The sequence below is a fragment of the Eleutherodactylus coqui genome, chromosome 6 (genome assembly GCF_035609145.1).
Source record: "Eleutherodactylus coqui strain aEleCoq1 chromosome 6, aEleCoq1.hap1, whole genome shotgun sequence".
NCBI lineage: Eukaryota > Metazoa > Chordata > Amphibia > Anura > Eleutherodactylidae > Eleutherodactylus > Eleutherodactylus coqui.
The window spans coordinates 1,729,560-1,746,437 of NC_089842.1; the positions used below are offsets into that span (position 1 = coordinate 1,729,560).

The following is a 16,878-nucleotide window of genomic DNA, read 5'->3' on the forward strand; positions in this document are numbered from 1 at the left end:
CTACAGAGCATCACGCCCATCAGCCCCTCTACAGAGCATCACTCCCATCCTCCCATCTACAGAGCATCACTCCCATCAGCCCCTCTGCAGAGCATCACTCCCATCAGCCCCTCTACAGAGCATCACTCCCATCCTCCCATCTACAGAGCATCACTCCCATCCTCCTCTCTACAGAGCATCACTCCCATCAGCCCCTCTACAGAGCATCACTCCCATCAGCCCCTCTACAGAGCATCACTCCCATCCTCCCCTCTGCAGAGCATCACTCCCATCCTCCCCTCTGCAGAGCATCACTCCCATCCTCCCCTCTGCAGAGCATCACTCCCATCCTCCTCTCTACACAGTATCACCGCCGCCAGCCGCCCAGTGTTTACACGGGAAGCCCCGCCCCACCACATCCGGTCACATGACGCGCTGTAACCCTTTCCTCTCCACGTGAGCGACGGAAGCGGAAGTGTCAGAACGGCGGAACGGTGAGTCACAGCTGTGAGGTGCAAGTGTGTACCTACCTGTCTATATACCCCCGCTGTGTATATAGTGTGGACCTACCTGTCTATATACCCCCGCTGTGTATATAGTGTGGACTCACCTGTCTGTATAGCCCCGCTGTGTATATAGTGTGTACCTACCTGTCTATATACCCCCGCTGTGTATATAGTGTGGACCTACCTGTCTATATACCCCCGCTGTGTATATAGTGTGGACCTACCTGTCTGTATACCCCCGCTGTGTATATAGTGTGGACCTACCTGTCTATATACCCCCGCTGTGTATATAGTGTGGACCTACCTGTCTATATACCCCCGCTGTGTATATAGTGTGTACCTACCTGTCTATATACCCCCGCTGTGTATATAGTGTGGACCTACCTGTCTATATACCCCCGCTGTGTATATAGTGTGGACCTACCTGTCTATATACCCCCGCTGTGTATATAGTGTGGACCTACCTGTCTATATACCCCCGCTGTGTATATAGTGTGGACCTACCTGTCTATATACCCCCTGCTGTGTATATAGTGTGGACCAACCTGTCTATATACCCCCGCTGTGTATATAGTGTGGACCTACCTGTCTATATACCCCCGCTGTGTATATAGTGTGGACCTACCTGTCTATATACCCCCGCTGTGTATATAGTGTGGACCTACCTGTCTATATACCCCCGCTGTGTATATAGTGTGGACCTACCTGTCTATATACCCCCGCTGTGTATATAGTGTGGACCTACCTGTCTATATACCGCTGCTGTGTATATAGTGTGGACCTACCTGTCTATATACCCCCGCTGTGTATATAGTGTGGACCTACCTGTCTATATATCCCCCGCTGTGTATATAGTGTGTACCTACCTGTCTATATACCCCCGCTGTGTATATAGTGTGGACCCACCTGTCTATATACCCCCGCTGTGTATATAGTGTGGACCCACCTGTCTATATACCCCCGCTGTGTATATAGTGTGGACCTACCTGTCTATATACCCCCGCTGTGTATATAGTGTGGACCTACCTGTCTATATACCCCCGCTGTGTATATAGTGTGTACCTACCTGTCTATATACCCCCGCTGTGTATATAGTGTGGACCTACCTGTCTATATACCCCCGCTGTGTATATAGTGTGGACCTACCTGTCTATATACCCCCGCTGTGTATATAGTGTGGACCCACCTGTCTATATACCCCCGCTGTGTATATAGTGTGGACCCACCTGTCTATATACCCCCGCTGTGTATATAGTGTGGACCTACCTGTCTATATACCCCCGCTGTGTATATAGTGTGGACCTACCTGTCTATATACCCCCGCTGTGTATATAGTGTGGACCTACCTGTCTATATACCCCCCGCTGTGTATATAGTGTGGACCTACCTGTCTATATACCCCCGCTGTGTATATAGTGTGGACCTACCTGTCTATATACCCCCGCTGTGTATATAGTGTGGACCTACCTGTCTATATACCCCCGCTGTGTATATACTGTGGACCTACCTGTCTATATACCCTCGCTGTGTATATAGTGTGGACCTACCTGTCTATATACCCCCCTGTGTATATAGTGTGGACCTACCTGTCTGTATACCCCCGCTGTGTATATAGTGTGGACCCACCTGTCTATATACCCCCAGTGTGTACCTACCTGTCTATATACCCCCCGCTGTGTATATAGTGTGGACCTACCTGTCTATATACCCCCGCTGTGTATATAGTGTGGACCCACCTGTCTATATACCCCCCGCTGTGTATATAGTGTGGACCTACCTGTCTATATACCCCCGCTGTGTATATAGTGTGGACCTACCTGTCTATATACCCCCGCTGTGTATATAGTGTGGACCTACCTGTCTATATACCCCCGCTGTGTATATAGTGTGGACCTACCTGTCTATATACCCCCGCTGTGTATATAGTGTAGACTTACCTGTCTATATACCCCGCGGTGTATATCGTGTGGACCTACCTGTCTATATACCCCCGCTGTGTATATAGTGTGGATCTACCTGTCTATATACCCCCGCTGTGTATATAGTGTGTACCTACCTGTCTATATACCCCCCCTGTGTATATAGTGTGGACCTACCTGTCTATATACCCCCGCTGTGTATATAGTGTGGACCTACCTGTCTATATACCCCCGCTGTGTATATAGTGTGGACCTACCTGTCTATATACCCCCGCTGTGTATATAGTGTGGACCTACCTGTCTATATACCCCCGCTGTGTATATAGTGTGGACCTACCTGTCTATATACCCCCGCTGTGTATATAGTGTAGACTTACCTGTCTATATACCCCGCGGTGTATATCGTGTGGACCTACCTGTCTATATACCCCTGCTGTGTATATAGTGTGCATCTACCTGTCTATATACCCCCGCTGTGTATATAGTGTGTACCTACCTGTCTATATACCCCCCCTGTGTATATAGTGTGGACCTACCTGTCTATATACCCCCGCTGTGTATATAGTGTGGACCTACCTGTCTATATACCCCCGCTGTGTATATAGTGTGGACCTACCTGTCTATATACCCCCGCTGTGTATATAGTGTGGACCTACCTGTCTATATACCCCCGCTGTGTATATAGTGTGGACCTACCTGTCTGTATACCCCCGCTGTGTATATAGTGTGTACCTACCTGTCTGTATACCCCCGCTGTGTATATAGTGTAGACTTACCTGTCTATATACCCCGCGGTGTATATCGTGTGGACCTACCTGTCTATATACCCCCGCTGTGTATATAGTGTGGACCTACCTGTCTATGTACCCCCGCTGTGTATATAGTGTGGACCTACCTGTCTATGTACCCCCGCTGTGTATATAGTGTGGACCTACCTGTCTATATACCCCCGCTGTGTATATAGTGTGGACCTACCTGTCTATATACCCCCAGTGTGGACCTACCTGTCTGTATACCCCCCGCTGTGTATATAGTGTGTACCTACCTGTCTATATACCCCCGCTGTGTATATAGTGTGGACCTACCTGTCTATATACCCCTGCTGTGTATATAGTGTGTACCTACCTGTCTATATACCCCCAGTGTGTACCTACCTGTCTGTATACCCCCGCTGTGTATATAGTGTGGACCTACCTGTCTATATACCCCCGCTGTGTATATAGTGTGGACCTACCTGTCTATATACCCCCGCTGTGTATATAGTGTGGACCTACCTGTCTATATACCCCCAGTGTGGACCTACCTGTCTGTATACCCCCCGCTGTGTATATAGTGTGTACCTACCTGTCTATATACCCCCGCTGTGTATATAGTGTGTACCTACCTGTCTATATACCCCCGCTGTGTATATAGTGTGTACCTACCTGTCTATATACCCCTGCTGTGTATATAGTGTGGACCTACCTGTCTATATACCCCGCGGTGTATATAGTGTGGACCTACCTGTCTATATACCCCGCGGTGTATATAGTGTGTACCTACCTGTCTATATACCCCGCGGTGTATATAGTGTGTACCTACCTGTCTATATACCCCTGCTGTGTATATAGTGTGGACCTACCTGTCTATATACCCCGCGGTGTATATAGTGTGTACCTACCTGTCTATATACCCCCGCTGTGTATATAGTGTGTACCTACCTGTCTATATACCCCTGCTGTGTATATAGTGTGGACCTACCTGTCTATATACCCCACGGTGTATATAGTGTGGACCTACCTGTCTATATACCCCCGCTGTGTATATAGTGTGGACCTACCTGTCTATATACCCCCGCTGTGTATATAGTGTGGACCTACCTGTCTATATACCCCCGCTGTGTATATAGTGTGGACCCACCTGTCTATATACCCCCCGCTGTGTATATAGTGTGGACCTACCTGTCTATATACCCCCTGCTGTGTATATAGTGTGGACTTACCTGTCTATATACCCCCGCTGTGTATATAGTGTGTACCTACCTGTCTATATACCCCCGCTGTGTATATAGTGTGGACCTACCTGTCTATATACCCCCGCTGTGTATATAGTGTGGACCTACCTGTCTATATACCCCCGCTGTGTATATACTGTGGACCTACCTGTCTATATACCCCCGCTGTGTATATAGTGTGGACCTACCTGTCTATATACCCCCCGCTGTGTATATAGTGTGTACCTACCTGTCTATATACCCCCGCTGTGTATATAGTGTGGACTTACCTGTCTATATACCCCCGCTGTGTATATAGTGTGGACTTACCTGTCTATATACCCCCGCTGTGTATATAGTGTGTACCTACCTGTCTATATCCCCCCGCTGTGTATATAGTGTGGACCTACCTGTCTATATACTCTGCTGTGTATATAGTGTGGACCTACCTGTCTATATACCACCGCTGTGTATATAGTGTGTACCTACCTGTCTATATACCGCTGCTGTGTATATAGTGTGGACCTACCTGTCTATATACCCCCCGCTGTGTATATAGTGTGTACCTACCTGTCTATATACCGCTGCTGTGTATATAGTGTGGACCTACCTGTCTATATATCCCCGCTGTGTATATAGTGTGGACCTACCTGTCTATATACCCCCACTGTGTATATAGTGTGGACCTACCTGTCTATATACCCCCGCTGTGTATATAGTGTGGACCTACCTGTCTATATACCCCCCGCTGTGTATATAGTGTGGACCTACCTGTCTATATACTCTGCTGTGTATATAGTGTGGACCTACCTGTCTATATACCCCCGCTGTGTATATAGTGTGGACCTACCTGTCTATATACCGCTGCTGTGTATATAGTGTGGACCTACCTGTCTATATACCCCCGCTGTGTATATAGTGTGGACCTACCTGTCTATATACCCCCGCTGTGTATATAGTGTGGACCTACCTGTCTATATACCCCCGCTGTGTATATAGTGTGGACCTACCTGTCTATATACCCCCGCTGTGTATATAGTGTGGACCTACCTGTGTATATACCCCCGCTGTTTATATAGTGTGGACCTACCTGTCTATATATCCCCGCTGTGTATATAGTGTGGACTTACCTGTCTATATACCCCCGCTGTGTATATAGTGTGGACTTACCTGTCTATATACCCCCGCTGTGTATATAGTGTGGACTTACCTGTCTATATACCCCCGCTGTGTATATAGTGTGGACCTACCTGTCTATATACCCCCGCTGTGTATATAGTGTGGACCTACCTGTCTATATACCCCCGCTGTGTATATAGTGTGGACTTACCTGTCTATATACCCCCGCTGTGTATATAGTGTGGACTTACCTGTCTATATACCCCCGCTGTGTATATAGTGTGTACCTACCTGTCTATATCCCCCCGCTGTGTATATAGTGTGGACCTACCTGTCTATATACTCTGCTGTGTATATAGTGTGGACCTACCTGTCTATATACCACCGCTGTGTATATAGTGTGTACCTACCTGTCTATATACCGCTGCTGTGTATATAGTGTGGACCTACCTGTCTATATACCCCCCGCTGTGTATATAGTGTGTACCTACCTGTCTATATACCGCTGCTGTGTATATAGTGTGGACCTACCTGTCTATATATCCCCGCTGTGTATATAGTGTGGACCTACCTGTCTATATACCCCCACTGTGTATATAGTGTGGACCTACCTGTCTATATACCCCCGCTGTGTATATAGTGTGGACCTACCTGTCTATATACCCCCCGCTGTGTATATAGTGTGGACCTACCTGTCTATATACTCTGCTGTGTATATAGTGTGGACCTACCTGTCTATATACCCCCGCTGTGTATATAGTGTGGACCTACCTGTCTATATACCGCTGCTGTGTATATAGTGTGGACCTACCTGTCTATATACCCCCGCTGTGTATATAGTGTGGACCTACCTGTCTATATACCCCCGCTGTGTATATAGTGTGGACCTACCTGTCTATATACCCCCGCTGTGTATATAGTGTGGACCTACCTGTGTATATACCCCCGCTGTTTATATAGTGTGGACCTACCTGTCTATATATCCCCGCTGTGTATATAGTGTGGACTTACCTGTCTATATACCCCCGCTGTGTATATAGTGTGGACTTACCTGTCTATATACCCCCGCTGTGTATATAGTGTGGACTTACCTGTCTATATACCCCCGCTGTGTATATAGTGTGGACCTACCTGTCTATATACCCCCGCTGTGTATATAGTGTGGACCTACCTGTCTATATACCCCCGCTGTGTATATAGTGTGGACCTACCTGTCTATATACCCCCGCTGTGTATATAGTGTGGATCTACCTGTCTGTATACCCCCGCTGTGTATATAGTGTGGACCTACCTGTCTGTATAACCCCCTGCTGTGTATATAGTGTGGACCTACCTGTCTGTATACCCCCGCTGTGTATAAATTGTGGACCTACCTGTCTGTATACCCCCGCTGTGTATATAGTGTGCACCTACCTGTCTGTATACCCCCGCTGTGTATATAGTGTGCACTTACCTGTCTATATGCCCCCGCTGTGTATATAGTGTGTACCTACCTGTCTATATACTCCCGCTGTGTATATAGTGTGCACTTACCTGTCTATATACCCCCCGCTGTGTATATAGTGTGGACCTACCTGTCTATATGCCCCTGCTGTGTATTTACTGTGCACTTACCTGCCTACCTATGATTGTCTGATGAAACGCCGCCGTCTGTTCATGAAGGGGGGGGGGGGGTCATCTGCTATTATTACCCAGCACTGCTGTACCCCTCACACCTTATCGCGCAGGGACAGGTTTTCGGTAACGTCGTGTTACATTCGGGTTCGCTGCAGATTTCCGCTCTTTGTGTTTCCAAACATGTTTGCCGGTCGCAGCGCGGGGTATGAGGGGCGGCAGCAGAGATGGCAGACGGGCGCGTAGACTTCTCAGGGTGTTATGGTGGGGGGTCTGTCTGACAGATCCTTGTGCCCCTCCAATCCAGAGACCAGAAGTCACATCCCTGTGGGTGGATAATTTACCCCTCGGCTCACCCTGTGCAAACAATTACACTGTGTCTGTATGCGCACAGACGCAGATAGGCCCGCGCACGTATGTCGGCGCAGCAGTGTCTGGCTCTTGGATACTACATGCATACACGCACACATGCACATACACAGATATATACACGCGCACATGCACATACACAGATGCATACACGCACACATGCACATACACAGATGCATACACGCACACATGCACATACACAGATGCATACACGCACACATGCACATACACAGATGCATACAAGCGCACATGCACAGATGCATACAAGCGCACATGCACAGATGCATACACACGCACATGCACATACACAGATGCATGCGCGCGCACATGCACATATGCATACACGCACAGATGCATACACGCGCACATGCACATACACAGATGCATACACGCGCACATGCACATACACAGATGCATACACGCGCACATGCACATACACAGATGCATACACGCGCACATGCACATACACAGATGCATACACGCGCACATGCACATACACAGATGCATACACGCGCACATGCACATACACAGATGCATACACGCGCACATACACAGATGCATACACGCACACATGCACATACACAGATGCATACAAGCGCACATGCACAGATGCATACAAGCGCACATGCACAGATGCATACACACGCACATGCACATACACAGATGCATGCGCGCGCACATGCACATATGCATACACGCACAGATGCATACACGCGCACATGCACATACACAGATGCATACACGCGCACATGCACAGATGCGTACACGCGCACATGCACAGATGCGTACACGCGCACATGCACAGATGCGTACACGCGCACATGCACAGATGCGTACACGCGCACATGCACAGATGCGTACACGCGCACATGCACAGATGCGTACACGCGCACATGCACAGATGCGTACACGCGCACATGCACAGATGCGTACACGCGCACATGCACAGATGCGTACACGCGCACATGCACATAGACAGATGCGTACACGCACACATGCATACACGCGCACATGCACATACACAGATGCATACACGCGCACATGCACATACACAGATGCATACACGCGCACATGCACATACACAGATGCATACACGCGCACATGCACATACACAGATGCATACACGCGCACATGCACATACACAGATGCATACACGCGCACATGCACATACACAGATGCATACACGCGCACAGATGCATGCGCGCACACATGCACATACACAGATGCATACACGCAAACATGCATACACGCGCACATGCACATACACAGATGCATACACGCGCACATGCACATACACAGATGCATACACGCGCACAGATGCATGCGCGCGCACATGCACATACACAGATGCATACACGCGCACATGCACATACACAGATGCATACACGCGCACATGCACATACACAGATGCATACACGCGCACATGCACATACACAGATGCATACACGCGCACAGATGCATGCGCGCGCACATGCACATACACGCACACACACACTCCAGTTCTGTCGGCTTAGGGGTGTCTGTCTCTTGGATACTACATGCACATACACACATGCATACACGCACACGCACACTCTAGCTCTGTCGGCTCAGCGCTATCCGGCTCTGTGATACTACATACACACACACACATGCATACACGCACACACACATGCATACACGCACACACACATGCATACACGCACACACACATGCATACACGCACACTCACACTCCAGTTCTGTCGGATCAGTGGTGTCCGGCTCCTGGATACTCTGTCGGCCGCTCCTCTCCGGCTCCTCTCTTCCACTTGCCTGATGTTCCCATCTCCTCCTTGATGGCGTCCCGCCAACGTGTCTTTGGTGCGTTCCCTTTTCCCACGGACCATTCCAAGCCGCATCTCTTTTTTCGGCACATTCGCCCTCCCCCCGTGTCTGGTGGTCTCGCCCTCCCCCGTGTCTGGTGGTCTCGCCCTCCCCCGTGTCTGGTGGTCTCGCCCTCCCCCGTGTCTGGTGGTCTCGCCCTCCCCCGTGTCTGGTGGTCTCGCCCTCCCCCGTGTCTGGTGGTCTCGCCCTCCCCCGTGTCTGGTGGTCTCGCCCTCCCCCGTGTCTGGTGGTCTCGCCCTCCCCCGTGTCTGGTGGTCTCGCCCTCCCCCGTGTCTGGTGGTCTCGCCCTCCCCCGTGTCTGGTGGTCTCGCCCTCCCCCGTGTCTGGTGGTCTCGCCCTCCCCCGTGTCTGGTGGTCTCGCCCTCCCCCGTGTCTGGTGGTCTCGCCCTCCCCCGTGTCTGGTGGTCTCGCCCTCCCCCGTGTCTGGTGGTCTCGCCCTCCCCCGTGTCTGGTGGTCTCGCCCTCCCCCGTGTCTGGTGGTCTCGCCCTCCGGGGTCCAGTTGTGTTGGTGACCCTCGCTGTCCAAGGAGTTCCTAGAAGGTTTCTCCCAGCCCGCAGCCCGTAAGCGTCTTCTGTCGCTCTCTGTCCATATGATGAAGACGATGGCTGGGACGAACCTTGCTCTGATGATGACTGAGACCTCCCTTCCATATTGGGTCCATGCTCGCCATGGGCGTACGCCCCAGTGCTAATCCACGCTCCCCTGTCCAGCTGCAGACTATTAACCCCTTGGATCTCCTCAGTGACCGTCATGGGGACGTCCTTGTTGGGGCGGTCATGATCTTGGTCCCATCTTCTCCCTTTCTTCTTTTAGCCTCGGGGTCAGCGTCTTCAGATGCTTCGCTGTCTCGGGGGGTCGTATCGTCTTACATTACTGATGGTTCACCCCCTGTACTCGCCCCAACACCCTGATCATAGAGGCTGAGGAGGGAAGACGCCTCCTTGTCTTGTGCCCCTTAGGATCTGTATTAGATCTGCTAGATCCCTGAGAGCGATCACCGGAACGTTCCGGCACATTACCTGCCTCCGATCTCCCATAGGCTCCCATGTTGCCACTCACAAATATTGTGTGAAGCTGGTGCCCAATAAAGATGGCGGTGTGTTCCATCGTGGCACATATTACACGCAGCACGGCAAGACATACGTGGCGATCGGTGGCACGCAGCAAGTATGCAACGTCACTGTGTACCTGCTGGCCGCCGCGCGCCTGTGGAGGCCGCCTGCTTTGGCAGCGTGTAGATGAGACTGGTCGTGTCCGCACGATGGGGGCCGCGGTGCGAGAAGCCGTGCTGGAGACCCCTAGAGACTTATCAGTGTTTAGGGGGTATAGAGCGGGCTCAGTATCCAAGTCACGCCACACATGGCGGTGCCAGCTATGTAACAGCTGACATCAGCGAGCAGTAGCTGTGAGCAGAGCTAGTGCAGTCTGTGATCTAGCCATTAGATAGGGGGACATCACGACACCCCTCCAATCACAAGGTGCCGCGGGGTCGCCCTCCAAGCCCAAGCCTAATGAAGGCTCCCCGGCCTGCATTTACCCTATATGGGAGAGCAGTCCCAGAGCCTGAGCCCGGGGGGCGCCGCCGCTGTATGGCATTCATATCCCCTTGGTTAACCCCTTCATGACCCAGCCCTTTTTTTAGTTTTTCTTCTTTCCTCCCCCACCTTCTTGTGCCGTATAATGTACTGAAAAACCTGCAGGAACATTCTAAGTGGAGTAAAATAAATGCAGTTCTGCTGCGTCTCGTCTCGTCTCGTTTCTCCGGCGCACAAACTGTTATTACAGAAGCACTTTATTGCTCTTCCCTTATTTTTAGTCCCTAGAGGGGACCACAACGTGGGAGGCTCTGATCGCTCCTGCAGTATGATGTGACGCCATACATCATCATCCTGCGATCGGGCAGGCAGCCTATCAGGCCGCCCATGGGGATGGGTCACGGGGCAGGACACCCGCACGGCTCCCTGTGATCTCATCACACGGGGAGGGGGGCAGCGGAGGCGGCATACAGGACCCTGAACACCATTCAGGGGACTTCAGAATGGACCGTGGCATGTAAGGGGTTAACAGCCCCGATGAGCTATAAGAACACCTGAACACACAATATCTCACCGACCGGGTCCACTGCCAGCATGTAGTCAATAGCTGCCGGCTCCCCCTAGTGGGGCCCATTAACACTGCAGGCAGTTAGCGAGGACCAAACCCGGCGCCAACGTCACAAACCGAATCCACCGACATTCGGCTGTAATTGTGAGCAGCATAAGGTCTAACGAGTTATTTTTACCGCACCGTGAGCGCTGCTGAAATGGCGCCCCGAGAGCAGGGGCCCCCCCCGAGAGCAGGGGCCCCCCCCGAGAGCAGGGGCCCCCCCCGAGAGCAGGGGCCCCCCCCGAGAGCAGGGCCCCCCCCGAGAGCAGGGGCCCCCCCGAGAGCAGGGGCCCCCCCCGAGAGCAGGGGCACCGCTGTTTGGTCTTTTCAGTACATTATCTGGGCCATTAAAAATAAAATTTGCCCGACAGAAAAACAACCCTCATATGGTGATGTGAAAGGGGGAAATACAGGGGGGGAGGGGAAATACAGAGGGTATGGGGGGGGGGGGAGGGAGGGGTGAGGGGAAATACAGAGGGGGGGGGAGGGGTGAGGGGAAATACAGAGGGGGGGGGAGGGGTGAGGGGAAATACAGAGGGGGGGGTGAGGGGAGGGGAAATACAGAGGGGGGGGTGAGGGGAGGGGAAATACAGAGGGGGGGTGAGGGGAGGGGAAATACAGAGGGTATGGGACGGGCGTGAGGGTGAGGAGGGAGGGGTGAGGGGAGGGGAAATACAGAGGGTATGGGACGGGCGTGAGGGTGAGGAGGGAAGGGTGAGGGGAGGGGAAGTACAGAGGGTATGGGATGGGGGGGGGAGGGAAAATACAGAGGGTACGGGACGGGAGTGAGGGTGGGGAGGGGAGGGGACGTGGGAGGGGATGGGAAATACAGAGGGGACGGGAGTGAGGGTGAGGAGGGGGGCTATGGGAGGGGAAATACAGAGGGTACAGGACGGGGGTGAGGAGGGGGGGTTAAGGGAGTCAAAATACAGAGGTGACGGGAGTGAGGGGGAGGAGGGGGAGTGAGGGGAGGGGAGGGGAAATACAGAGGGGACGGGGGTGAGGGTGAGGAGGGGGGACTAGGGGAGGGGAAATACAAAGGGCACGGGAGTGAGGGTGAGGGTGAGGGGGTGGTGAGGGGAGGGAAAATACAGAGGGTACGGGGGAGGGGAAATACAGAGGGTACAGGGGGGGGGGGGTCAGTGGTGGGTTGATGGCGGGGCGGTCTGACATGGATCCTTGGACAGACCTGCAGCGATTCTCTGAGCTCCAGGTCTTCTGGTTTGTGCAGCTATGATGGGTGTTGTAGTCCGTCTGACAAGAATATTGGCCCTTTGTAGGGGGGATCTCCTTTTGCAGTGCGCTGGCGGCTTCCACCAGGTATGTACATCCCGCTCCCTCATGGCGGCTGATTACTCGCAGCGGCTTACAACTATTCTGCAGGCTGACATTAGTGCGTGCCGCCTATCTAACCGTGTCACATTGTCGCTGCAGGGCGCTTCCGGATTTCCTGCTACATGGACCGCGCCGCCCGCTAAAATGACGGATCAAGAGAACAACAACAGCATCTCCGCAAACCCATTCGCTGCTCTCTTTGGGTCGATCGCAGAAGCTCGGCAGTTTGTCGCGGGGCAAAAGGAGCAACTGCGACAACAGACTGGTGGGTACAATAAGGGGCGCTCCACGGGTGCTGGCTGCCACGGCGACCTCACTATGGCTGGCGCGTCGCCACGTGCGGATGGATGGGCAGCAGCAGAAGCAGCGTCGCCACACACGGACAGAGGGACGGAGGAGCAGTAGGAGCGTTACCACGCGTGTTCGCGGACGGACGGGCAGTAGCAAAAGTGTTGCCACGAAGGGACGGGCGGGCGAGCGAGCATTGATGCGTGTGTGCGGAGGGTCAGCAGGCCAGCCTGACGCGGTCGGGAGACGTTGGCTAATTACCCGGGTTGCTAATCGGTCAGATTCCCGCAGTCACTGACGAACAACAGATGAGGATTCGTTTGTTTCTCGTTCGTTGGTCGGTCTCTGCGATCACAAAGCTAAACGACGGATCGTCCCGTGTGATCGGCGCCGGGACGGCCGCGCCACAATAAGACGGGCATGGCTGTATAAGCCGCTCAGTGATACACGGCCAGGTCCGGCGATAATACTACTTCAAACATAAAACCGTTTTTGATTATTATACAGTATTACAAGTTTAAGGGCGGCTCCTCCCTCTAGTTGTGGCTCCACCCATAGGGGCCCCATGTATCCCAGTATAGCATGATTAACCCCCGGGGTCGGCCGTCCCCAGGGAGCACCAAGTGCATAACAACCACTAGAAGTCAGTGCCCGTACAAACTACAGGCCGCCGCGCTGCCCGCCGGGGGGAGGGTGTTGTGGGGGTCACAATACGGCAGGAGGAGGGACCCTCTTGTCCATGAAGGTTGTTATATTGTTTCTTTACTGCACAAAAAGCCTCGGAATCGCTGCGGCCCACGGAGCAAAGCCAAGGCACGGCGCCGGAATGCCATAAATACCCCCCCCCCCAAATGGTCCCACTAAGAGATACAACCCGACCCGCAAGAAACCTCGCGGCCGCGTAGATCTGACCCTGGGAACATAAACAATGGGGGATACCAGATCTGCAGAGTGTGCCGCGACGCTGCGCATCAATGACCCCCGGTCACCAAGGGGTTCTCTAAGATTCTAAAAAATATCTGCAGGCAGCAGATAAGATGTGTAGAAGTCCCCGTCCTGCTGTCCCCGCCATCGCCCCGCCCCCGCCGTCCCCCGCCTCGCCGTCCCCGCCGTCGGCCCAAGAAATGATTGCAGTGATCGTGGCGCTCGTGTGATCGCTCATCCAATCACAGGTCTCGGCAGTCGTGGGCCATTCATGCACGGAGACCAGTGATTGGCAATGAGTGGCACGTGACCCTGGGGGTAGTTAGAATCCGTCCTGGGGTCACTAATCTTTTCTTAGATGCCCCCTGGCCGGGCGCCGCTGCTCATAGAGCTTTTCTTTATTCTCTGCCGTTTCCTCGGACCCCTTCGGCTAGCGGCCCACAGCTGAACGCGATGCTGGGCTGAGAAACTCGCGCATTTCTCCTGCGGATGGGAGGCGACTTCAGGCAAACACGCAGCAGGAGGCGCCCTTCACACGGCTGCATGCGGCTACATATGGCAGCGTATCTCACGCACGCGGTCCTGCGCTGTGGGACTTGTTTCTTTCTCTGAATTCCCCGCTCTCTCATAGCGGCGTTGCGTCCTCCGTGCATACAGCGCCCGTAGAGAAGAGCGCGCTGCGTGATAAGTGAGGAAGAGCGCGCTGCGTGATAAGTGAGGCAGTAGAGCGCGCTGCGTGATAAGTGAGGAAGAGCGCGCTGCGAAGCTTATCACATGCAGCGAATACACGCTATGTCAATGGATCAATCCCGGTACGTCCTTGGAGTCCCTTCACCAGGTAGCGTGCGGCGGTGCATGGCGTAGGTGGTACGCAGTGACTCATGTGAATGAGGCCCGATGACATGAGGGCTGGATGGTGGGACAATGCCACAATTACATTATCAGTTATCTCGCACCGCTCCACTTTCGTGTTTCCCCACAGATGGCGCTGCGCTCGTCTGCTGCCGCCGTCATTGTTGGCAGCGTTTTGGGGTGCCTGCAGCTTTTTTGATCAGTTCTGTTGTTTGGGAGGTGAAATGAACCAAAGATTCGGCTGTACTGCAAAGCATTGGTGTAAAGCTGACCGCGGCGAGAGCGATGATGTCACGGAGGGAGCGTTGATGTCACGGAGGGAGCGCTGTCCGTCTGTGAACCCTCCACGTGCTGCGCTCAGCATTGACTGTGGCGTGGAAGGTGTGACCGGTCCCGGGGCGGGAAGGGGTTAATCTCTGCAGCCCGCTGTAACGGACTCCTTGTTGGCCTTCTGCAGACGACGCAGCGGAAAGTCCTGATGATTCCGACAACAGCGTCTCGGAGAGCCTGGACGACTGCGACGACTCGGTGGCCGAAATCAACCGCTCGTTCCTCTCCCAGCAAGAGATCTGCGAGCAGCTGAACATAAACCACATGATCCAGCGGATCTTCCTGATCACCTTGGATAACAGTGAGTAGCGCCTCCACTCCCCCCGTCCCCCACAAGATGGCGGCACTGCGCTCTTTACCATTTCTTATAGTTTTTCAATGCGTTAATTAGTATGATTGACTACAACACGCCGCAGCAACAGAAGGACCGCCAAGGGGGAGGAGTCAGGGGTAAAACAGAAATAACACCGCAGCGTCATCAGAAAGTTACCTGCTGTGTGTAAACATTGTGTATGAAGTTATGGGGATTTATTTATCTAACCACAAAGCCTAATAATAGATGTCACAGCTCACCTCCTCCCCTCCCTGCACTCTGACCACTAGGCCTCATAATAGTCTGACACTTCCTGTTCTGTAGAGAAAACCTGTCAGCCGTCATCTCATCATCATCACAGGCAGCATTACACTGAGAGGAGACACTTATATACAGATAACACAGGAGCCACCATTCACAATAGTCACAGCTCACCTCCTCCCCTCCCTGTACAGACAGGATTACACTGAGAGGTGACACCTATATATAGATAACACAGGACCCACCAATCTCAATAGTCACAGCTCACCTCCTCCCCTCCCTGCACAGACAGGATTACACTGAGAGGAGACACTTATATACAGATAACACAGGAGCCACCATTCACAATAGTCACAGCTCACCTCCTCCCCTCCCTGTACAGACAGGATTACACTGAGAGGTGACACCTATATATAGATAACACAGGACCCACCAATCTCAATAGTCACAGCTCACCTCCTCCCCTCCCTGCACAGACAGGATTACACTGAGAGGAGACACCTATATATAGATAACACAGGACCACCATTCACAATAGTCACAGCTCACCTCCTCCCCTCCCTGTACAGACAGGATTATACTGAGAGGAAACACCTATATATAGATAACACAGGACCCACCATTCACAATAGTCACAGCTCACCTCCTCCCCTCCCTGTACAGACAGGCTTACACTGAGAGGGGACACCTATATATAGATAACACAGGAGCCACCATTCACAATAGTCACAGCTCACCTCCTCCCCATCCCTGCACAGACAGGATTACACTGAGAGGGGACACCTATATATAGATAACACAGGAGCCACCATTCACAATAGTCACAGCTCACCTCCTCCCCTCCCTGTACAGACAGCATTACACTGAGAGGTGACACCTATATATAGATATCACAGGAGCCACCATTCACAATAGTCACAGCTCCCCTCCTCCCCTCCCTGCACAGGCAGGATTACACTGAGAGGAGACACCTATATATAGATAACACAGGGGCCACCATTCACAATAGTCACAACTCCCCTCCTCCCCTGCCTGCACACAGGATTGCACTGAGAGGAGACACCTATATATAGATAACACAGGATC

The 16,878-nt window shown here is 52.6% G+C and overlaps 1 protein-coding gene across 2 annotated transcripts in view; it reads left to right on the forward strand.

The window, feature by feature from the left end:
- Window positions 1-443: 443 nt before the first annotated feature.
- UBE4A (ubiquitination factor E4A) overlaps window positions 444-16,878 on the forward strand; it is a 46,091-nt gene continuing 29,656 nt past the window's right edge. The window contains exons 1-3 of one of the 2 annotated variants that reach the window (XM_066606037.1): window positions 444-473; window positions 12,924-13,089; window positions 15,346-15,519. In XM_066606037.1, the coding sequence (XP_066462134.1) occupies window positions 12,969-13,089; window positions 15,346-15,519 (295 nt within the window). In that variant the 5' untranslated portion in view covers window positions 444-473; window positions 12,924-12,968. Of the gene's footprint in view, window positions 474-12,661; window positions 12,810-12,923; window positions 13,090-15,345; window positions 15,520-16,878 lie in introns of those variants that run through there. The other variant, XM_066606036.1, reaches the window with a different exon arrangement.